This window comes from Chrysemys picta, chromosome 2, assembly GCF_011386835.1.
Source record: "Chrysemys picta bellii isolate R12L10 chromosome 2, ASM1138683v2, whole genome shotgun sequence".
Lineage (NCBI taxonomy): Eukaryota > Metazoa > Chordata > Testudines > Emydidae > Chrysemys > Chrysemys picta.
In genome coordinates this window covers 231560226-231585739 of record NC_088792.1, presented here as the reverse complement: position 1 = coordinate 231585739, position 25514 = coordinate 231560226, and the positions used below count along the sequence as shown (strand labels likewise).

Here is a 25514-nt window from a genome sequence, read left to right as displayed (position 1 = left end):
TTGTTTTTTTAGGAAGTGAGGATTTTTACCCACAAAAGCTTATGCCCAAATAAATCTGTTAGTCTTTAAGGTGCCACCGGACTTCTTGTTGTTTTTGTGGATACAGACTAACACAGCTACCCCCGATACTCTTTTATCAGTCACTTCTAGTTTGCTGATTAACTACCTTTCGGGCTGAAGCCTCTCATGCTTCCAGGAGAGAATCATTTTGGAATGTTTGATAAACATTGATGCATGTTGCATCCACTATCGAGTTATCAGAACAAGAAGTTTTTTGGAACTGTTAGGAAATGTTCTGAGGCTCTTGGCTCTCAGATATCTCTAAGACCAATTTCTTTTCTAAACGTCCAAAATGCCATGTAGGGAGTTCTGGGTGAAGAATATGTTCCACTTTATTTCAAAAGCAAATGGCTTAAAGCACAGCATAGCTTACGATTGTGATAACCGTGTGCTGAATACGCACAGTAAGTTATTTTCTTTAACTTCTTAAGCACTGATTGAGGTAGGATACTCCAAGTATATCCACCTGCATTAACTTGAATGATCCATTGTGCTTACTGAATAATCCTTATCTGAACAACAGTTTAGTTACTACATTTTTATCAAACATAAAACAGGTATATTGACCATGCAAATGTTTTCTTGCTTCAGTATTAAAAGAGAGTGACACAAATACAAAAGGCCAGGGAACACAGCAGAGATGAGGCAGTATGAGCTATGAGTTCCAGTTGGTACACATATTGTTTTTATAGAAATTATAGCAATTAAAAACAGCATTGACTTTAATGAGGTCTGAATTTCACCCTTCATTCTTTAATTTTGGTCACCTACATTTGTATAGGTGATATTTGATTTAGCAATGTTAGGCCCCCATTCAGAGAAACACTTAAGTACATGCTTAACATTAAGCACAGTTCCATTGACTTCAATGAGAGTGAAGAACATATAAGCATGCGCTCAAGTAGTATCCTGAACAGAGATGCTTTCTAGAATCAGAGCCATAGTGATGAAATACATATATTGGCTACAGTTACAAACATTCTAAACAGGCATCTATCTTTGGGGATGGGAAAGGAAATAAGGGGGAAGAAAGGAGAAGGAAGAATCTTAAGATTTTACAGTCATAGATCAAATGCTTACAGCTTCAACATGGAATTTCAATATTTTATCCAGGATGGGCACCTTTTCCTCTAACAATAACTCATCTTAGCCATTCACCTAGATACCTGTTCCCCTCACACAACAGACTGTAAACACACTTATGGGGCTGAGTAAAAGTTCTTAAAGGAACCTTAACCATGAATCCCCTTATTTCTGTGAAACTAAAATCTCTAGTCCTGTAACACACTAACTAGGATTCAATTTGTTCTCTTTGAATTATAATTTTCTCTATATCTGATCACATAAGTGATTACAGGCAAGGCAGTGTGACCTAAGGGCTATAGCACTGGATTAGAATTTAGGAGACCTTGGTTCTATTCCTGGCTCTGCCACTGGCATGCTGGGTGACCTTAGGCAAGTCATTTCCCCTCTCTGTGCCTACCAGCTCTTTTTATGGGAACCATTACAGGAGAAGGCTGAATCAGTGCATTTCCTGGCCACTCTGACAAAGTTCCCTTCAAAATTGGTGCCATCAACTTTTTGATCTGTAGTGGCTCCCTATTTCTTCCGAATGCAAAAGAGTCTTTGGCTGATCTCCACCACTGAAGCATTCTGCCTTGGCAAACCTTACACACCCAACTCCCTCCACAAGGGTCTATTCCGGTAGAAGCCACTATAGATCCTAGAGAACATCTTTCCCAAAATCTATAACTAATGCAGGTGAAGAGATCTTCATAGCATCGGGATATAATCCTATCCTGATGCTTTGGGATAAATAAATCATAGAGCATACTGTACATATGATAACATGAATAAAGAATATAATTTATTCTGTACAAACATTCAGAAAATAACTAGACAAATTTTTTTTAGGAATAAGGAGTCAAATCTATTCACAGCTGTCTAAAAAGTATACATCTGACAGTTTTCAAACAGGAATTGTTCTCCCAATCAACACAATAGACAGTTGAAGTTTCACACTCATTTTCTAAGACTTCTCACACAACCTTAAATATATATTATTTACAAATTATTCATTTAGGGTCATTCATTCATTTATATCCAGAATTCCACTGACTTTGGATATCCTTGGATGGTTATAGTTAAGAGTCTAAGTTCTACTGACTTTCAATGAGATTTAGGCTCTTAAATGTATGTCACTTTTGAAAGTGGTCGTTAGGATTATAAATCCCATAGGCACTTTTGAAAATATATTACTCTTAAGCCTCAATTCTGTAAAGGGCATCTGTGCAGGCACAGGGGTCCTCTTGCATGGTTCTCTTTACAATGTTGGGTGGCTTATACCACAATTAAAACAGTTTCCCTCCTCTCTGTAGTAGTTATTTAGGCAATATCCATTTTTTTTAAAGTCTCTCACTATGATGTACTTGTTTATATGGGAAAAATGTAAATAATTTCTACAGTAAAAGCCAATAAATTACCTGTGTTTTCGTTTACAGTAGACCAAAAGATTGTCAAAAAGAAAAAATACCCGCTCCTGGATATTTCCTGCAGAAATTTTCAGCAAAACTCCATACATTAGCATTTCCGTGCATGAATCTGTGATGTTGGACCCCTAAACCAAATGAAGAGAAGCAGATTAGTCCATGCAAATTGATGATGTTTGCAAAACAAAGAAGAATGCAGATTTCTATACAAATTAATTTCCAATTATAGCAGTTCCTTTTTTTTAAATTACTAGAAAGAAAAACCCACAGTAGCTTGCTTTTAAGTTTAAACATTGATTTGAAATGTTTATTTAATGAAGACTTTGCATTAATCCAGTGTTACCATCAGGTTCTGGGGTTTATTTTCTCTCTTTCTTTTTGAGGATTATTAAATCTCCCAAATTATATTAATGTACATGACTATTTAGCCAAATGGTTAGAGTTAGGTTGGCTATAAAAACCATAACAATGACCTTCAAATAGCTAAACTATGGTGTCAGTGTTCTAAAGAATACTTTTAAAAATAAAATTCTTATGAAAAAATGAAGTTAGAGGGGCCATGTTTCAGAAGACTGCATACAATATAAATTCTATCCTACTGAACCTAATTTGTCAGTGAAGTAGTTCTGATGTATTTTAAATAGTTAAATGTATGTACTTTCATACCAAACTTTCAAAAAAATAAAACCAAAAACAATCAAATTACAAATTATAGACAAAGCTGACAATGAAGGTTTTAACACATTCCAAGTATCAGTGAAAATAGGTCAGCTATTCCAAAACTAAGGCTAGCGAAAAATAAGTAGTTTTGCCAATGATTAAAAAGTTCTCCAGTGGTTGGTTTGAAGAGTTCTAGCACCTCCATGCTTTAGAAAAGGAACTTGACATTTGGCTGGGAGATTGCCTATCTTTTGCTGCCCCCTGACACATGGCTGGCTCTGGCTTTTTGGCTGCCCCAAGCAAAAAACAAAAACAAAAACGGGGCAGCCAGAACGGGAAAGCAAAAAAAAAAAAAAAAAAAAACTGCGGTGGAGCGCGGGAGCAGGGGGACCGGCTAGCGGGGGGGGAGGGGGTGGCCAGGGCTACAGCGGGGCGCTGCCGTGCCGTGCCGCCTGCCACCTGCCAGGAGGGCTCTGCTTCGGTCGGCGGGGAGGGAAGGACGAGGACTGCCCTGCCGGGCTTGCTGCAGGGCGCTCCCGTCCTCCTCGCTGCTGCCCCCTACAGGGCGACCGAAGCGGAACAACAACAACAAAAAAGCGGCCGTGCCGCCCTAGGATTGGGTGGAATGCTGCCTCGTTCAATCTGCCGCCCCAAGCACCAGCTTGCTCGGCTGGTGCCTGGAGCCGGCCCTGCCCTGACAATCCAGGCAGTTTTGGTGAGATATAAACACTTGAAAATCACCATATACTCATGTAAAGGAGCTTGTTAAAGACTTTGCTGCTAAAATTTCTGATATGCTGTCTGCACTGAGCATGCTATAACCACAGATCTCTCTACATGCCAGTTACACTGAGCATGCACTTAGGGTGCTCTGAGCTACCTTCATGATAGGAACAGAGCTATAGTTGGAAAGAGTCCAGCGGAGGGCAACAAAAATGATTAGGAGGCTGGAGCACATGACTTATAAGGAGAGGCTGAGGGAACTGGGGTTTATTTAGTCTGCAGAAGAGAAGAATGATTGGGGATTTGATACCTGCTTTCAACTACTTGAAAGGGGGTTCCAAAGAGGATGGATCTAGACTGTTCTCAGTGGTACCAGGTAACAGAACAAGGAATAATGGTCTCAAGTTGCAGTGGGGGAGGTTTAGGATGGATATTAGGAAAAACTTTTTCACTAGGAGGGCAGTGGAATGGGTTACCTAGGGAGGTGGTGGAATCTCCTTCCTTAGAAGTTTTTAAGGCCTGGCTTGACAAAGCCCTGGCTGAGATGATTTAGTTGGGGATTGGTCCTGCTTTGAGCAGGGGGTTGGACTAAATGACCTCCTGAGGTCCTTTCCAACCCTGATATTCTATGCTTCTATGTGGGGGAATGCAAAAGAAGCAGCAGTCATGCATACCGTTTCCCAATAACCCCATCACTTTGGCCCAAGGGAAGATGCTCTGAGTTGAGATCCAGGAGGAAATCAGGGGTTCTAGTCACAGCTCTTCCTCTAACTGTTGTTAATTCTTTGTACTTAACAATATTTACTACAGGGGTGTACATTTCCAGTGCACACTAACTGCTCTGTGTATACCCTGCTGGCATTCACTAAAAGTGTGCTGTTTGAAATGGGCAGGCTTCAGGCACCAGCGCAGGAAGCAGGTGCTTGGGGCGGCCAATGGGAAGGGGCGGCACGGCTGGGTCTTCGGCGGCAATTCGGTGGCAGCTTTACCACTCCGCTTCATTCCTTGGCGACAATTTGGCAGCCGGTCCTTCCCTCCAAGAGGGACTGAGGGACCCGCTGCTGAAGTGCCGCCAATCGCGTCTTTTTTTTTTTTCCTTCGCTGCTTGGGTCAGCAAAAAAGCTGGAGCCAGCCCTGGAAATGGAACTACATTAATGCACACTATGGAACTGTTAGTGTGCATCAGCAGGGTCCATATGGGCCCGTTAATGTGCAACACACAAGTGAGCACTAGAATTCACACCCCTTTTATGCAAACTAATGCACCAAGGAGACAAGCTGTCAAACCACAATCTTAGGAGGCACACAAGTATCATTCACTCACTATACTGTTAAAGTAAAAGTGGTAGCACGTCACCCCTGCAGAGCTGGGAACAGACTCAAGTCTCTGCTATGACAAGTTTCAACCATTTACACACACTGTCTTTCAGAATGAATCTGCCAAATCTACGTGTCTGGCTGTGCCATCTGTAGCCACTAGACAGAAAACCACCAATTTTCTATTGTTTTTTTCTGTGGAAAATTTTGATGAAAAATTCCTTTCGTATTTTTATTGGGGGGATGATAACCATTTTCCAAACGTCTCTAATAATGAAGCTCATTGTTCCATGTTCATATACCAAAAGACCCAATTGACCAAACTTTTTTTTGCTGCCCATTCCTCCAACTCCTGCCCGTCCAGGAAAGAAAGTGACTCACTGAGCAGGCGGTTCACACCTGGGATGGCAGCAGGACCGCTGGCTCCATCCTCAGAGGAGCCCATGGCAATGTGGCACAGACCAGACTGGGGCTCTTCACTCTCCCTCCCTCACTAACCGCTAGGGACTCCCTGTGTGCTCTCCTCACTGATTCCCTGCCTTGGACCTGACACCCAGCCACAGGCCTGCAGCCCATCCTGCACCCACCTCCCCCGGATAACCTCATCATGTCCCTCCCAGGGACGTGTGCCCGCAATATGAAAACCAATGCCCTACTTTATGCACAGGTAAAATAATAAGTTACTTAGACTCTGAATGCCTGACATGATTAAAGTCTTAACACTGCATTAACTGTAGTTTTCATCATATCACTACTCTGGGTATTATTTTTCCTTTCCTTTTTAAACAAACTGCTGGCTGAGGTCTTAAAGATGAAAAAATGGCTTCAGCGTGTTGTATTAAATATACAAGTGTTCCATGGACTCCTTTTCCCTTGGAGATCTCTCTGAACATTAAACAATGATAACCTTACTTATCTTATAACATTTGACAAGATCCAACCTGTGATGGTATAATTGTAGGTCAGTGATTTTTGTTAACTGTTATTGTATTCATTCATGAAGCCCTGGAGAGTGACAAAGAAATCAAATCTAGCTCTTCCACAGAACACTATCACAACGCCCCAAGAATATAGAATCTTTCAGTATTCTTTTGATTTATTTAGCACTGTAAGGCCAATGGGGAGGCTGATATAGTACTAGAGGCCAGGCCACCAGTCCCTCTATCTGCTCCTTGCAGATTGTCTTCTGTGAGAGCAGGAATGAGTTTTGAAGGACACATTGGATTAGTGGGAGGCATAGGAACCCACTTCAGACTCCACTGAGGAGTAAGAATACCGCCAAAGGCCAGGGTGGTACAGTTCCAGGAAGAGACATCAGAGACTGGGACTGGAATCTAAGTTGAGCCTGTGGTACCGGCAGTACCATTGAAGGCTTCCTGGCTATTGGTACCTAGTGTTGAAATGGAGCAAGTATTGGGGTTCTAGATACTATCACACTGAAGAGGCCTAGGATGACGGTACCAGTCCTGAGACCAAGGGCCGATGCCATAGCCTGCACTGTGTGCAATGGTACTAGGGTGACCAGATGAGAGGAAGAAAATATCGGGACACATCCGGGGGAGGGGGGGCACGCAGGTCGCCGGCAGAAAAAAAAAAAAGGAGTACCGCGAAATATCGGGACTAATTGCGTCCCGACCAAAGATCGGTCGGGACACGGGACAAACACCTAAATATCGGGACGTCTGGTCACCCTAAATGGTACCAATAACGGGCCTTCACCCTGAATCAGCAGTGATGGAAGTACCAAGAAGCATCACAGGTCCTTTCCAGCTGTGTAGGCCTCTGGCATCAGGGCTAAGATCGATGGTTGCCCTGCAGAAAGCAGAGGTGATGGATCCTCTATTGTTACTGATGAGGTAGCTGGCCTTGATGATCCTAGGGTGAGCACCACAGTTGAAAAGTTCAGTCCTACAAGAAGCACTGTGAAACAGTACTGGGGAGTAGTGAGCCAAAAGCTGCATTTTACCTTCAGTACCAGAGTGTCCTTCTGCTGCAGAGGAGTCACGCACCAAGGACTTTGAATGAGTAGTCTATGCTGTTTTCTTTTTGGCTTTAGAGGATGAGTGTGCACTGAGCACTTATGCTTTCTGGAGGACAGGGTATCCAGAAATGCTTGCTGCTGAAGGGGGTCTCCTTTAGCCTATGTCAATGGGCAAGGTTAGGAGAGCACTCCTGGAGGGAATAGTCAATGAGCTCCCCTCCATTGATCAAGTGGGCTCCAGTGCTGGGCAAAGAACAGCCTCCATGAGAATATAGCTAAGGCACTCTTCCTTTTGCTTCTTTCTTCTTGATTTGAACTCAAGGCAGATTGGACACCTTTCTCTAATGTGACCCTCACTCAGGCACTTCAAAATGGCAAGTGTGTGGGGCTCTAATAAGCATTGTCTTGGGATACCAGGAGCTAGGCTTAAAGCCTTGGGACTTTGGCATAAGCTCCCCTGGTACTGGGCAATCCCCAGACAAGCCTGCCTATCCAAAATAAAATAAAGACATCCAAAGGAGAAAAAATGAGTACCACTAACTCTAATTAACTATGTATGATTTGTTTCCTCACAGAGAAACGAGGGCTGTAAAAGCACAATAACATGCTCTGACCACCAACAATAAGAAGGAACTTAAAGATAGGCAGGGCAAGTCCACCCTTCATAACCTCAGCTCAGAGCATGGGGAAGCCAAAGCACCCGAGCAGCCATCAATACAGGTACCTCAAGAGAAAATTCTCTGGCATGACTGCTAGGATTGCCACCTGTCCAAGTTCTCCCACAGTCATCACTTTTTTGAAGTAGCTGTCCTGGGAAATCTGTCAGGGTGCTCAGTACATGCTACCTGGTGTCCAGCTTTATGGGCTCAGGATCATCCCGGATGTCCAGGACTTTTGTACCTTAGGGTGGCAACCCTTACCAGAGCATGAGATATGCACACAGCTACATTGTAAAGGATGTATCCAATCACTCAAAAAAGAACCTTCATCCATGCAGGGGAGAGAGAGGAAAAGAATGAAAGGCGCCTCCCTCCCCTTGTGCACCCTGTACTATTGTCTTCACACTTGAGGTGAGTGTTGAGACTGCTTCCTCCCACTAGAGACACGCATTGCCCCAAAGGGTGCAGGGAAGGATGGAGAGGGCACATGAAGGGCATTATGAACATTGAGTAAAACAGGAAAGAATTGCAGCTGTCTGACTCCCTACTCAGGGAGCTAAGCCGTGTATGTGCCTGATGGTTCACAAAGTGTGGGATTTTTAAATGGAGTCCAAGGGAGGCAGGCACCCAATTCCTATTGAAACTCAATGGGAATAGGGTTCCTAATTCCTGTAGGCTCCTTTGAAAATCTCAGGCAGACAAAACATTCCCCCACCGTAAGAAGTTTTTAAAATTAAATTAATATTTCCATATCTATCTGATCATGGGTATCATTTTAAGTCCCTGACCTGTAATATTCTGATATTTAAAACTATGATATACTGGGTATTTCCAGGCTTTTCTCCCTGTGATAAGTATGATTGCTTTTTTGTTGCCCAGTTCCTAATTATCAGGGGTTTGTAGGTTTAGGTTGTGTTTTTTTTTAACAAGTTAAAATCAACATCTTGATGTTTAGAGTATGAACATTCCTTCCTCCACTGAAAGTTGAGGGCAATTTCTAACAAGAACGGTTCATCCCAAAACAATGCTTTTTGTGAAAACAACAGAATCAACTTTAATTATAATTTTTTTCATTATCTACATGGAAATAGATTCTTTCAAATACCTGCACCTACAAGCACCCTGAATAAGGCAACCTGATGCATGTTCCTAAAATTAAGGAAAATAATGCACACAATGTGCAAGTTCAACAAATTAATTAATAACTTTTTTATTTCAAAGCAAGTACCTTCAAACAAGACCAAGATACTAATCTACATTAAGGACTATATATAGGGAAAATTTGAAGTTTTAGAATCACAATATTTTTGATTGGTCCACGCACAAAAAGTTTGTGGAAAATTCCTCAGGTGAACTTAGAGCAATTTTTTTGCCCCATTTAGATCATTCAAAAGCAGCAAGACAGGTTTTTAGTAAATATTTGGGTTCAGGACAAATTATTTGGGTAAGATCAAACATAAGAAAAGTCACTGTTAATGGAAGTCCCATGAAAAAACATGGATTTATATTCCTAGTCTGTAGAATGGGACTGCAGGTTCTCAACTTGATACAGCATCAGTACCACAGTACTTCAGTTAATGTTTACAAGCATTAAATAAAGCACTTGAGATATAGTACTATAAGTTCAGAATCAGTATTTGTTGTTTTTAAATATTTATTTGTGAAATAAAGTTATTCATCCAAAATCTACTGGGCCAAATTCACACCTGGTATAAATGGGTGAAATTCCATTCAAGTCAATGGACAGGACCTCAGCAGAGACCCTGTGACAGAACACAGTTGTTCAACAAGAAGGGAATTAACTCTTCATTTAGTCTTTTCATGGGGTAAAAATGTGGCATGACTGAGGACTGCAAACACCATCAGGGTACGTCTACATTGCACACTCCTTTCAGTGGCATGTAGAGTACAGACACTACAAGCCCCCCTGGCACAGGTGCAAGGAGATGGTAGATGGTGAGGAAGTGCTTAGGCTAGTAGAATAAGGACATGCCTGAGCCCTGTGGCCATGTACCTGGGTATGTATCCTTCTCACCCAAGCAGTGCCTCTCCCAGCTACACGGCTGTTTTTAGCAATATAGTGTTCCACTGTTTCCCCGCTGCTGTGAAACACTCCAGGAGCATGGAAAAACTCTGGCAGCAGAGAAGCTGTGGGGAAAGATTCTGGCAGCTCCCCATTGCCAGAGCCTTTCCCTGCTGCCTCCCTGTTGCCAGAGCCCATTCATGTATCTCCACACTGCAGTATGGACATGGCCTGCTTTTCACTGAGGCATGAAACTACTGCAGCCCATGGTGTGCATTCTAGATGTAGCTTCAGACTTTCAGTGAATACAGAAATCTCTATAAAAATAGCTATTTTGGTGGTAAGAAGAGGGGAAAGCCTAAGAGATGGCAGAATTTCACATTCAACTGTTACCAAGCTGGGTTGAAACCAAGCTGGGATACTTGGTGTTCTGATTACATGAAACACCATTTTGTGTGTGTGCCTGTTTTCTTCTCTCTCTCGTTGTAACCTTTGCACAAATTTTATTGACAGATGTTTTTAATTGCTGAGCCATTCCACCAGTTTAGACACCCACTTATACAAGTTCTGAATTAAGCCAATATATTTAACAATCTAGGATATTACGTGAAAAAGTAATTGTATTAAGAATCTTCTTTCTTGAAGCAGATGTTCTGTTTTTCCATACATCTCTATTTTTATCATAAACACAAGCTTAGCTTTATGACACTTGTATGGGAATTTAAGTCATGCTTTCATCCTTGGGTTCTAAAAATATTTTTTCCTCCCAGAAAAAGCCAAGCAATGTGTTAAACATTTCCTTCTGGTAAGAAACCTCCAACACATTTGCCTCTTTATTCTTAGGCTCTATAGAAAACCAGATGTTTATTTAATTAAACCCACTCTCATACATTGCATTCAAGGATTGTTTGTGCAGAGCTATCTAAAATAGTTACCTCCTACAATAGCTCTGACATTTATACTGTTTCAAGGAGTAGACATACTTTATGTATGAAGAGGATGCCTCTAGGAAAATGAGCAACTTTGCTAGATTGGGCGTCACATTGTAGTCATATCATAATCAAATCTGGTCTGTTACACTGGCATAAATGTAGCATAACTCCATTAAAGACAATGGAGTTATTCCAGATCTGCAACTGCATAACAGCACAGGACTTGGTCCACTAACTTTTCTTTAATGATATATTTTAAAGGAAAAAAACTATTTAAAAAGCAAACAGGACTCAGATGAATCTTGTATTTAATTAATTACTGTGGGTGCAACTTTCACTCTGTGGGTGCAACTGTCACTGAATATAAAATCTTTCACATGGAAATGTACTTTAAGAAACTCTTTGTTTGGAAACTTTTTTTTAATTTTGTCCAGTGATTTGAAATTAAAGGGATTTCTAAAGCTTCATCAAGATGATTTTTTTCGTAGCCAAAGGACTGCTAGAAGGAATAGGACCAAATCTGCTAGCCTTACTCACACAAAATGACTGATTAGTCTGATATTTATTCATTCTATCCATTTATCTTTTCTTACTTATTTTTTCTCCCTCAGGTTGGACACTAGCTTCACTGACTAACCAAGTCATTGTACAGACATTCACCCTGTCCTTCTTCCACTACCTGTCCTTACTGTCTCGTGACTCATCAAAATCTATATGTTGTGTAATTGCCAAAATTAGCTCCATGTCATGTAATTCACTGCTGTGCCTACTGAGAGCCCTATTAATGTCAGTGGAGTTACACACAAGTACAGCAATCCAGCCATATGCAATGAATTGTAATATTAAGGCATAAATTTGTAAAATCTTCAAAGCAGGGATACTGTCTGATCCAATTTGGACAGTGCCTAACATACTGGGCATAGTTAAAATGAGCAATAAAATTACTATGACTAATAAAATGTAGCCATCCCATTAAATTAAGTGGAGTGTTTTAATTATTAAGGTAAACAGGATTTGTCCCTAATTTTTCTATAGCACCAAAAAAATATGAAAGATTTACCTTATAAAACAATATGACAGACCTAGCAATAATGGCCTCATACATTATTATACCTGGGAAACAAGACAAAATAGACAACTAACACAATACGGAACTCATTCCTAAATTTAATATGGAAAAGCCCCTAAATGATTAGGGAAAACAAATAGCTGTTTTGTAGTGCAAAGCATAAACCTAAACATGTAAAGAAAGTATAAAAACTCAGTTTTCCACGAATTGGTCCCCACTATCATCTAGGATATTTGCATAATTGTAACAATGGTATGCATATAATTGTATACATCTTTAGGGATTCAGTACAGACTTTTTGAATTTTCTGCATTTCTGTTTTGGGGGAAGTGGGTAAGGTGGGGGTCAAGATTAGTTTTTATTTTCTTAACTGGTTGATTGTAAATTCTGTTCTGCAGGTAAACACAAAAAATAAGCAATTAAAACAACTTTTCCCAACATATATTGGACATGGTTCTGCTAGACTAGATGTAGCACAAAAATAGTGTTTAAAATAATTCATTTTGACTGTTTAATAATAAATGTTAATGAACAATCTGTTCTTAGAAAGCTACATAAATTAAAACTATATAGTTGTGGTTTACTGAAACTTCAAATTAATTACCTTGCTAACATATGCAAGAATATATAAAGATTAAATATGTGATTTGTCAAAGTAGGCAACAGTTCCTAAATCCATAACTTAAGCTCTAAGCATCTGCCAAGTCATATTGTTAGTAACTTCTAAAAACTGTTTTAAATTTGTAGAGAGGTGTCAATATATTTGATGTGGAAAGACTGAGGAATTTAATAGGTATGGTACTCAACTTTTTATGCCAAAAACCCCGCATTGTTTGCATTATTCAGACAAACAAAATATTGATGCAAAAATATTTGTGTTCCTTAACTATTTATGCTCATTAAGATCTAGGTGAGAAATCTGCTGGATATGCAGGATCTTGAAAGCAAGCACAATAATGAAAAGGGGATCTAGTGAAGAGATTCAAAGAGAAGAGGGAACATAGTTGAAGCGATGGGTGAGAAGGATTATTTGTGCATCTTCTCTCTTGACACAATCAATTTATGCTCTGAAGCATTTCGATTGCTAGCACTTTTACCACTCCAGCTAGCCGGTATTATTGAAGAAGATATCCCTACATCTAGTTTATTTTAATTTTTCAAATGTATTAATCTGCCTCAGTGGTATCCTGTGGCAGTGAGTTCCACACATTAATTGTGTTTTGAATAAAAATAGTATTTCTAAAATCTATTTTAAACATGTTGCCTTTAATTTTGAATTCTCTCTTATTCTTGTACTTTGGGAAAGTTTAATCCTATTGGACCTCTCACACATTCATTCTTTGCCTTATCAACATTACTTTCTCATTTTCAAAATACTGCAAACAATATGTCCTTGCATGAGCCCTACTTAGGGTGACCAGATGAGAGGAAGAAAATATTGGGACACGGGCAGAGGGGAGGGAAAAGTGTCCGCCAGCGGAGCAAAAAAAAAAATGCTGCCGGCGGAGCGAAATATCGGGACAAAGATCGGTCGAGACGCGGGACAAACACCTAAATATCGGGATGGTCCCAATTATATCAGGACAGTCCTGATTTTATGGGGACGTCTGGTTACCCTAGCCCTACACCCTATTTCTAATCATTTTTGTCTTCTCTGGACGCTTTCTACTGATGACTTGTTATTTTTGAGACAAGAGACTAAAATGAATGCAGTAAAATCAGGTTGAAGACACATGACCAATTAATATAATACTTGGTGCTTAGAGAGATTCCTTCTTTCTATGTACTGTGAATATCTGCAGAATGTGGTAAGTGGTTCCTGGGATTGAGAAGTTTGAAAATCACTACTCTCTAAAATCCAGGACTCAAGGCGTAATGGAAGACATGTAGTAATATAGATCCTACCTATCCAGTTTTGGAAACAAGAGAAAACTTATTTAGAATGCTGCCACAGGAACAGTCTTTAAATGATATGTTCAAATATCCCTGCACAAAGATGGATGCTTCTGTCTAAACAAAATTAATAACTATGCTCTTTTTTAGAAAGAGTCAAATCTTCTGCTACGCTTAATTAACATTAGGTACACCCACTGCCTCAAGGGCATGGAGTCTTTGTCTGGACTATCAGGGGGAAAATAGTTTTGCCCCTTAATGCAATTCTCCCTTCTCTTCCCCTGCCCTGCTCATAACAGCCTGCTTCCTCCTGAATTTTGGGGGAGAGGCAGCATCAGTTAAGCAGTTTGACTGGCTGGAGGTGCTCAGCAGAAGCAGACTAGCTCCTGCATGCCTGAGGGCCCTTTCCCTGCAACGAGGCACCATTGCATGCCTGGATTAACAGGTCCCATTCTCCTAATCCTGGGATTAGAGTAAAACTACGTGTTTTTGATCTGCTGTAGGCATTGTGCTAGTCACCTTTATGGGACTGGGAAGGAATTTTTCCCTCATTGTCAGACGGGCCAAGATAGGGTGATTTTTTTTCACCTTCCTCTCAACAGCTCAGAGACTCAACTGTAAATACAAAGGCTGTTGTATTCACACTGCTGAACATGTATTTGTTGCCACTCTGCAGATAATCCCTTATCTGTTAATTCTTCTAAAGTTTATGTTCTATACATTCCTCTCCCCACCCCACCCAACCACCCCATTGACTAGGCAGGACATTCAAGTAAGTGTCTAAAAGAGCAAAGCCTGAGAACAACAGTTAGTAATCCATAGAGCTAAAGCACAGACTGATTTTTATATATTTATTATTATTTGATGTAAATGGTTAATATCCTAAATCCAGAGCTAGACAATTTGTCTTTTCTGAAAGATGGTTAGTGCACTGAGAGTGTCTGCATCACTGATGATCCTTAGACAAAAATATTGACATTACTCATAGAGTAGATCCTAAGTAAGAATTGTGATTTTACTAGTGAAATGAGAAGTTCCCTGTGAGTCACGGTCACAAGCATTGGCCTGCTAAACCCAGGGTTGTAAATTCAATCCTTGAGGGGGCCATTTAGGGATCTGGGACAAACATCTGTCTGGGGATTGGCCCTGCTTTGAACAGGGGGTTGGACTAGATGACCTCCTGAGGTCCCTTCCAACCCTGATATTCTATGATTCTATGAAAAGTAATGTACTGCATATGCTGATAATTGCCCACTTGCAAACCTGCATCACTACATCCCTGTTTTACATAATGGGAAATACGGTGACACTACCTCCCATCCTTCAATGTGAGACTGCCATTCTTCCAAAACCTCTAATTTTTCCATTTGTCTCTTAGCCTCATTTATATTGGAACAGACAGCTTTCATGGCTTGCAGAGCTTCCATTAATACTGTGTAGTCACTGTGTTTCTTTGGCGTCCGCTTCAATAACTCCTGTTTATACATAAAGAGTACATCAGTCTTTGATCCTCAAATGTACATTACCAGGAGGCTCATATTGCCTGAGATGCTAAAACTAAACAGTAAATATCAAACTCCTCTTTTATTAGATGGAACCCTATTACATCCTGCAACATTGTATCCTGGTAAGGCAATAAAGCTCTGAGAAACAAACTAGCAACAGTAAGAATAAGTGATATTTCAAAAACAAAGTTTCCATTTCAGCTCTCTCCCCCCCCCCCCATCCCCTCCCTCCCCCGGAAAGGTTGGTCTTGATGTTGACCTTTAACCTCTTTTATAGGACAGTCAGCTTTTAATGACAAAAATCATACATACTGTATGTCTTAAAGTGCTTATTTTATTGTCACAATTAGTACCTAAGGTTACTGTGAACTGAAAGAGGGTCAATTGTTTTTTGCTAATTTTTCGCAGTTTTTTCGCTTGGTGTATTTAACAATACTTTGTGTATAATTAGTCTCAAAGTATCTCTTGTAGAATCTGTTAGTCAGTTTCCTTTGTTCTTTGTGTGTATTTCTCACATAGCAAGAAAGAATATAAAACAAAATAGGACAATGTGGTTGTAAAACCACAGAAATAGGCTGGGTGACTCAGGGTTCAGTATAGTAATAATATTATTTATCTCACTTTTTAAAAAAAATGACTAAATGTTAAGCCGTGTCCCTTCCGTCTTCTGTGTCAGTGCAGTGAGATGTGCCTCTTTCAGAGCTGACAATGTTTTAGAAGCTAAAGGTTTATTATAAAAAATACTTATCCAATAATCAAAATGCAATTAACAAATGCAGCTTCCTCTTCAAAAATGCAAGTCATTTCCTCCTTTTTAACAAAAGATATACAATATCCAACACAAATTTGTTATGCATTCACTATTCACACACACACACACACACACACACACACACAGAGAGAGAGAATGAACTAGACAGGTGTCATTTCATTGTTATCTGAAAATACTTTCTGTCTGCTTTTACAGTACCTATTTAAAAGCATTTTTGACATTTGTTTTAGTTTACTAATAATGGCACTGATTCAGGAAACCACTTAATTGCATGCTTATCTTTAAGCAAATGAATAATTGTATCCCTACCTATCATAGCATTTAAGCACCTTCTTAAATCAAACTGAAATCAAACTCATTAAATTCACTGAAGTTTAAATTAATGGCTACCTCTTAACAATGATGAAGGTGGCCATCACCCTACAAAGGAGGTGCTGAAACTAGAGAGGTGCTAAAGCTTTACAGCCAACAAAGCCTGTTAATCTTTTTTGCACTGAAGTCCCTGGAAGACTTGCCATTGGCTTTAATGAGTGCAAGCATGAAGCCAATATTTATTTGGGGGATCATTCATCTGGGGAGAGGTTGTTGTTACTGTCATGCTTAAATATGCATAGCAACAAGTTTTATGTGCAGAATATAAAGGCCTAGGTAGCAAACATATAAGTACCTTCAAAAGGAGGGGATACTTGCATATTCTCTGTATTGGTGTTACTAGATATACTTCCAATGGAACATCTGTATTCTTACGTCCTCCAAGCAACATACAGTTCTAGGGTGCAAGAAAATTAATTTGATTACAAAATCATGAGGAAATGACATTTTCCCAAACTATGAGTTCTACAAGAGTTCAAGAAAGAAACACATTACATTAAACTCTTTCCTGTAGTTTCCTATGAGAAATCACTGTTCTAAAATATAGGCAATTGCCATAAAAAAAAGTTCTCCCAAAATCATTGACACAAACACTTGCCTAGAATTGTAAATTAACATTTTACTTTGACACACACAAAAACAATTACCCGACTGCAGTTGTTTAGTGTTATTTTCAAAGAACGTATTAAAGAAATAAATCAGTACTAAAGCTCATTTAACCATTTTAGGTATACTCTGTTCTAGATATATAAAATAAAAGAAATAATTATTGGATTGTTGATATTATGCAAACTAAATAAACTTTTTCAGCCATGATCCACAGAAAATGTAGGTAACAACCAGGAGCACAGTATTGGAAGCAGAGAAAAATATGGAACGTTTGGTGGAAGCATTCACAAACACAATTCAGCGAGAGGTAGATATAGGATTAAAGACATTCAGAGAATCAAAATATGCTAATGGCTTTAGGGCAAATATTTAATTGTTGGAATTATAAAAAAAAAGTGGACCTAATACTAATAGTAATGAGTGTGTATATGCAGTAGTAGAAATGGGAACAACAGAGGAAATAGTGATATGATATACTTTAAAGCTATATGAAATCAAGCTCTATGTATTGAGAACATCATACCAGTACAATCAAAAGTAGTGTAATATAGACTGATAACACTCCTACAACTGCTCACACTTTTAAAAGGCAGGTAAGTAGGGTCTCTCTTTACCCATCAAACACAGAAGGCATATTGGAAAGGTCTCCCTACAATTCAAAGAGGAAATCAAACAATAAAGTCAGAGTGCACCCTACGTGATCAGACTCTGATTTATTTAAATTAAAACAATGTGTGTATCCCCATCTTTAGCTACTCTGTGGGGGCAGGTAGGGAGCCTGGTTAGCCTTCCAATTATTCTTAGATGATCAAATAACAGTAATAACAAAGACTTTTGTTCTCCATCTATCTATATCTGTTCAGGAGGCTGCAACTGCATCTTTTGGATGTTGACCTGGTACCAAGATGTATTCATAGAATCATAGAAGATTAGGGTTGGAAGAGACCTCAGGAGGTCATCTAGTCCAACCCCCTGCTCAAAGCAGGACCAACCCCAACTAAATCATCCCAGCCAGGGCTTTGTCAAGCCAGACCTTAAAAACCTCTAAGGATGGAGATTCCACCACCACCCTAGGTAACCCATTCCAGTGCTTCACCACCCTCCTTGTGAAATAGTTTTTCCTAATATCCAACCTAAACCTCCCCTACTGCAACTTGAGACCATTACTCCTTGCTCTGTCATCTGCCACCACTGAGAAGAGCCTAGCTCCATCTTCTTTGGAACCCCCCATTTAGGTAGTTGAAGGCTGCTATCTAATCCCCCATCACTCTTCTCTTCTGCAGACTAAATAAACCCAGTTCCCTATGAATTCACTGCAGCTAGATTGGCCTGCTTCAATGCACTCTACACAAAAGTAAAACTGAAATCCATTTGGAAGCTGAATCAAGTGGTTTGAACATTGGCCTGCCAAACCCAGGATTGTGAGTTCAATCCTTGAGGGGGCCACTTAGGGATCTGGGGCAAAAATCAGTACTTGGTCCTGCTAGTGAAGGCAGGGGGCTGGACTCGATGACCTTTCAGGGTCCCTTCCAGCTCTATGAGATAGGTATATCTCCAAGTGCAGATTGTGATAACCCATTTGCTAGGTGACGTATCTCTCTCTGAGTATGTTACACTGGTGCACCATGATCTACTTTAACTGTCTATTGGATTCCAGATGGAATTAAAGGTATTGGTTTTGACTAGATTTATGTGAATGTATTATTTTTCAGTCCAGTAGCTGAACCAAAAGAAAAAAGAATTAAAAAAATAATAATTTTGTCTCCCCAGTCTGAAATAGCCCAAATCACATGGCCTTCAGCACATCTTTTTTGACAGACACTGGGAAGTTCTAAGGCATATTGAGTAGAGGGGGTTCTTTGACTACTGAGGGATAGTGATTATTATTACATTTTTTTTGCACAGGTTCTGCAATCTTCTCAAATTTCACCATGTTCCGATATAGTGTTTGGATTCAGTACCATTATAGGAACAGTTTCATCTGGATCCAAATCCAGATCTGTTTGTGGAGATCAGAGATCCAGGATTTCAGTTTGGACTCATCTCTCAAATAGCCACATCCTGTCTCACAAAATAAGCTCTTCGTGATTCACTCTTAGGTATATTTTGTTCCGCACCACCACATACAGCGTCCACAATTCATGTTACTCTCAGTGCAGGATCCAGTTGTGTGTGTGGTGTGGGGGAGAACTAACATGGCTTTATGCCATGTTAGCACCCCTCAATTTGGGAGCAGGTTGGGGAATGACATTTCAGCCCTTGATTTAAATTGGGGCAGCTGGATGTCCACAGTGAGAGGGTGTTCCAGTTGCCAAAAATCACTGGAGTGTAAAGACATGCTTAGTGACAAGAGAGGTGGCATAGAACTCTAAGTCACTCAGTGATTTCTCCTTATGACAGGGAAATTCCCACTTAGCCCATTAAGTTCATGTTAAGGGACCGTAGAAACAAGAGAATCAGGGCCAATAGATTCAAATAATAGAGCAAACTGCACGTTGCATTACCCAATCAAAAACATGATGGCTGTACTCTATCAGGTAGTGTGGGGCAACAGCTTTGAAAAGATGTGCCATGTTAAAAAATTAAAATCACAACAGTTCAGATGTTATACTTATTTTATGACTACTCTAATGTCTTGTTCATAGTTTCTTTAACTTAAACCGTTTTCAGTTGAAATGTTTGTCATATTTCCCAAATCTGAGCTCAGACCTCATGTTCCTTTGCCAGAAATTTAAAGTTCTAATATAGCATTATCTACATTAAAAAAAAAACCCTCTTAGGGTGTCATATAGTGTGAGTTGAGGAAATCCAGGAAACAGTTCATACTAAATTCCCTTTTCAATTAATAATGTCAACCACTGAGAAACTCCATGTTTCTAAGGAAACTGATCTTGTTATGGAAGATTCATGAGGGCTCTCATCCTTAACATTTTAAAATATCTGCTTAATTGTGTTGTAAAAATTAAAGACTTTTATTGTGTAGCTGTTTCATTTAACTCAGTTTAAGCCAAATCAGTATGTTGCTGCTAATATATAATCCATAGCAAAACATTTTTTTCCTTTGGCACTGCAGCTCCCACAGTATTAAAGTCTGGATTTTTCTTTACCAAACCTGGCTCTAACCACAGGTCAGTCTTTAAATTTCCTTCCAGGTCAGTTCTCTGATTACCTTCCATACCCCTCCTCACACCATTTATCCCATTTTCTCTCCAGTCCTTCTGCCATACATGGCTGGCATCATTATGCATTGCCTCCAAAACAGGGAGTACAGTAACTCCTCACTTAACGTTGTACTTATGTTTCTAAAAAATGGTACTTAAAGCGAAACGATGTTACGCGAATCCAATTTCCCCATAAGAATTAATGTAAATGGGGGGGTTAAGTTCCAGGGAATTTTTTTTCGCCAGCCAAAAGACATGTTTACATACATACATACACACACACATAATACATTTTAAACAAACAATTTAATACTGTACACAGCAATGATGATTGTGAAGCTTGGTTGAGGTGGAGGAGTCAGAGGGTGGAAGAGGGAGGGATATTTCCTAGGGAATGCCTTGCTGCTAAATGATGAACTAGGACTCAGCTGAGCCCTCAAGGGTTAACACATTGTTGATAATGTAGCCTCACACTCTACAAGGCAGCACGAATGGAGGGAGGAGACACAATAGATGCATGGCACAGGCTGCAAACATTCCCTGCGGAAACTGAACATGATGATGAACCCACGCTATCCCACTGGAGCGTACCACTCCCTCCACTTTGTAAGTGCCCAGGGGGTGCATGTGAGACAGACACACACACCGTGCGTATGAGAGAGAGATGCGCATTGCCCCTTTAAGTACACTGACCCCACTCTAAGTACACTGCCTTTTTAAGTAGATCAGCAACTTGAGACAGCAGCTGCCAGCAAGCTCCCTCTGTCCTGAGCCCTGTTGTGTCCCCCCGCCCCATGGAGATGGGGTACAGGAGTGGGGGGGGCAGGATCTGGGGGAGAGGGACACCCTGACATCAGCACCCCTCTTCCCCTCTCCCCACCCCCGCACAGCAAGCAGGAGGCTCCCGGGAGCAGCTCCAAGGCAGAGGGCAGGAGCAGCACAGGGCAGTGCGGGGAGGGATACCTGAACTGCCCAGCAATTGATAGCCTGCTGGGCAGCTGCTGCACAGGGAACTTAGGGGAGCTAATAGGGGCGCTGCCGGGCCACCCTGGTTCCAAGCCTCCACCAACTAGCTCCAATGGGCTGTTCTTCCTGCAAGCAGTGGACAAAGCAGGCAGCTGCCAAACAATGTTATAAGGGAGCATTGCGCAACTTTAAACGAGCATGTTCTCTAATAGATCAGCGACGTAACAACAAAACAACATTAACCGGGAGGACGTTAAGTGAGGAGTTACTGTATAGGGCACATTGTCCAGTGTTAGTCTGTAAACTGGTCAGGAGGTGGCACTGCGTGTGTGATGTAGGCAGCCCCTACCTCTGAAAATATCACACCTAAAGTGACCATCTTTAAACTAGGTTCGATGGGGACAGGTGAGCAAAGCCCACAGGTAAGTGGGAAACATAGAGACCTGGGAGATAGATCGGAAACAAGAGGGAGCATGGGCTATAATGGCAGAGAGAAAGGAGGGTCAGGGCAAAACTGGGAGGCAAGATCAAACCAGTATCTTAGATGCCTATATACAAATGTGAGAAGTATGGGTAATAAGCAGGAAGAACTGGAAGTGCTAATAAATAAATACAACTATGACATTGTTGGCATCACTGAAACTTGGTGGGATAATACACATGATTGGAATGTTGGTGTGGATGGGTACAGCTTGCTCAGGAAGGATAGACAGGGGAAAAAGGGAGAAGGTGTTGCCTTATATATTAAAAATGTACACACTTGGACTGAGGTGGAGATGGACATAGGAGATGGAAGTGTTGAGAGTCTCTGGGTTAGGCTAAAAGGGGTAAAAAACAAGGGTGATGTCATGCTAGGAGTCTACTACAGGCCACCTAACCAGGTGGAAGAGGTGGATGAGGCTTTTTTTTAAACAACTAACAAAATCATCTAAAGCCCAAGATTTGGTGGTGATGGGGGACTTCAACTATCCAAATATATGTTGGGAAAATAACACAGCGGGGCACAGACTATCCAACAAATTCTTGGACTGCATTGCAGACAACTTTGTATTTCAGAAGGTTGAAAAAGCTACTGAGGGGAAGCTGTTCTAGACTTGATTTTAACAAATAGGGAGGAACTCATTGAGAATTTGAAAGTAGAAGGCAGCTTGGGTGAAAGTGATTATGAAATCATAGAGTTTGCAATTCTAAGGAAGGGTAGTAGGGAGTACAGCAAAACAGAGACAATGGATTTCAGGAAGGCGGATTTTGGTAAGCTTAGAGAGTTGATAGGTAAGGTCCCATGGAAATCTAGACTGAGGGGAAAAACAATTGAGGAGAGTTGGCAGTTTTTCAAAGGGACACTATTAAGGGCCCAAAAGCAAGCTATTCCGCTGGTTAGGAAAGATAGAAAATGTGGCAAAAGACCACCTTGGCTTAACCACGAGATCTTGCATGATCTAAAAAATAAAAAGGAGTCATATAAAAAATGGAAATTATGAATATAGGCAAACAACACAGGAATGCAGGGGCAAGATTAGAAAGGCAAAGGCACAAAATGAGCTCAAACTAGCTACAGGAATAAAGGGAAACAAGGAGACTTTTTATCAATACATTAGAAGCAAGAGGAAGACCAAAGACAGGGTAGGCCCACTGCTCAGTGAAGAGGGAGAAACAGTAACAGGAAACTTGGAAATGGCAGAGACGCTTAATGACTTCTTTGTTTCGGTCTTCACCGAGAAGTCTGAAGGAATGCCTAACATAGTGAATGCTAATGGGAAGGGGGTAGGTTTAGCAGATAAAATAAAAAAAAGAACAAGTTAAAAATCACTTAGAAAAGTTAGATGCCTGCAAGTCACCAGGGTCTGATGAAATGCATCCTAGAATACTCAAGGAGCTAATAGAGGAGGTATCTGAGCTTCTAGCTATTATCTTTGGAAAATCATGGAAGACGGGAGACATTCCAGAAGACTGGAAAAGGGCAAATATAGTGCCCATCTATAAAAAGGGAAATAAAAACAACCCAGGAAACTACAGACCAGTTAGTTTAACTTTTGTGACAGGGAAGATAATGGAGCAAGTAATTAAGCAAAGCATTGGCAAACACTTGGAAGGTGGTAAGGTGATAAGGAATAGCCAGCATGGATTTGTAAAGAACAAACTGTGTCAAACCAATCTGATAGCTTTCTTTGATAGGATAACAAGTCTTGTGGATAAGGGAGAAGCTGTGGATGTGGTATACCTAGACTTTAGTAAGGCATTTGATATGGTCTCGCATGATATTCTTATCGATAAACTAGGCAAATACAATTTAGATGGGGCTACTATAAGGTGGGTGCATAACCGGCTGGATAACCGTACTCAGAGAGTTGTTATTAATGGTTCCCAATCCTGTTGGAAAGGCATAACAAGTGGGGTTCCACAGGGGTCTGTTTTGGGACCGGCTCTGTTCAATACCTTCATTAACGACTTAGATATTGGCATAGAAAGTACGCTTATTAAGTCTGCAGATGATACCAAACTGGGAGGGATTGCAACTGCTTTGGAGGACAGGGTCATAATTCAAAATGATCTGGACAAATTGGAGAAATGGTCTGAGTTAAACAGGATGAAGTTTAACAAAGACAAATGCAAAGTGCTCCACTTAGGAAGGAAAAATCAGTTTCACACATACAGAATGGGAAGAGACTGTCTAGGAAGGAGTACACCAGAAAGGGATCTAGGGGTTATAGTGGACCACAAGCTAAATATGAGTCAACAGTGTGATGCTGTTGAAAAAAAGCAAACATGGTTCTGGGATGTATTAACAGGTGTGTTGTGAGCAAGACACGAGAAGTCATTCTTCCGCTCTACTCTGCACTGGTTAGGCCTCAACTGGAGTACTGTGTCCAGTTCTGGGCACCGCATTTCAAGAAAGATGTGGAGAAATTGGAGAGGGTCCAGAGAAGAGCAACAAGAATGATTAAAGGTCTTGAGAACATGACCCATGAAGGAAGGCTGAAAGAATTGGGTTTGTTTAGTTTGGAAAAGAGAAGACTGAGAGAGGACATGATAGCAGTTTTCAGGTATCTAAAAGGGTGTCATAAGGAGGAGGGAGAAAACTTGTTCACCTTAGCCTCTAAGGATAGAACGAGAAGCAATGGGCTTAAACTGCAGCAAGGGAGGTCTAGGTTGGACATTAGGAAACAGTTCCTAACTGTCAGGGTGGTTAAACACTGAAATAAATTGCCTAGGGAGGTTGTGGAATCTCCATCTCTGGAGATATTTAAGAGTAGGTTAGATAAATGTCTATCAGGGATGGTCTAGACAGAATTTGGTCCTGCCATGAGGGCAGGGGACTGGACTCGATGACCTCTCAAGGTCCCTTCCAGTCCTAGAATCTATGAATCTATGAATCGTAGGATGTCTAAAATCATTTCTCACGTGACCCTAATAAGGCACTGCTGTCAACTCACTAATTCAGTGAAAAGATATTAAAGTAGAATACCAAGTCAAAGTTTACTTACCAAAAGAAAAGTCCGTACTGTTCTTATTTTGTTAAGTTCAAGCAGAAGTTTCTGTGCCTTCTCATGGTTACTACAGTATTCATCATAGATACAAAATCTGTCCTTCTGTAGAGACAAAGAAATACTTTGTATATTCAGATTTTTATTAAGGCCAAATGACTAATATAAGAACACTTTTAGAGGATAGAAATCTAAGGTAATCTGCATTTTGGAAGGTCAACACCTTCTTTCCTATTTTTATATCTAATTATTGTTTGAAATCCAACACTTCTAGAATTTTTAAATTCTACCCTTAATTAGAATTATAAAGACAAATAGTCTGTGAACATCACTGGAGAATCTGCGGAGAGATTCCAGTGGCTGGATTACAATAAATCAAACAGGACAACAAAGTGCACACACACCTACCCATTTGCAGACATCATTACCTATCTGGCACACGCAAGCATTTGCAGATACGATCCACATTTTTGAAGAAATAAAAGGTGTATTGATAGCATTTTTGTGAGCCTTTCCATTCTACTGACCTTTAATCTTTTGTCCCACAATGTGCAAATGTAGACTTTAGCAACCAAAGGCTGAACCAAGCAGAGATACCAATTAGATCCAATTTTTTTTTTTTAGGTCTGTGACAGTGTGTAAAGAGTTAGGCTCAGTCCTGACTGATTTAGCAAAGCTCTGTAACATTGATGCTCTTGCACTCAGACAGGAAAACAATGCTCCTAGAGTATAGTTGCTGCAGAAGATCCAGAAACATATCTGCTGTGATTTACCGAGGCACTGCTCTGCATTTTCTATTTCAAGGCAGGTAAAACAATAATAATAAATAGCAAGCAAA

The 25514-nt window shown here is 40.4% G+C and overlaps 1 protein-coding gene across 5 annotated transcripts in view; it reads right to left on the bottom strand.

Moving 5' to 3' along the window:
• The window catches only part of PREX2 (phosphatidylinositol-3,4,5-trisphosphate dependent Rac exchange factor 2), a 394877-nt gene that overhangs the window by 176809 nt on the left and 192554 nt on the right, over positions 1–25514 (bottom strand). For all 5 annotated transcript variants that reach the window (XM_065585714.1, XM_065585712.1, XM_065585713.1 and 2 more), the window contains exons 4-7: positions 24677–24781; positions 16751–16852; positions 15120–15281; positions 2544–2677 (exon numbers count right to left, since the gene is read on the bottom strand). In XM_065585714.1, the coding sequence (XP_065441786.1) occupies positions 2544–2677; positions 15120–15281; positions 16751–16852; positions 24677–24781 (503 nt within the window). The remainder of the gene's footprint in view (positions 1–2543; positions 2678–15119; positions 15282–16750; positions 16853–24676; positions 24782–25514) is intronic.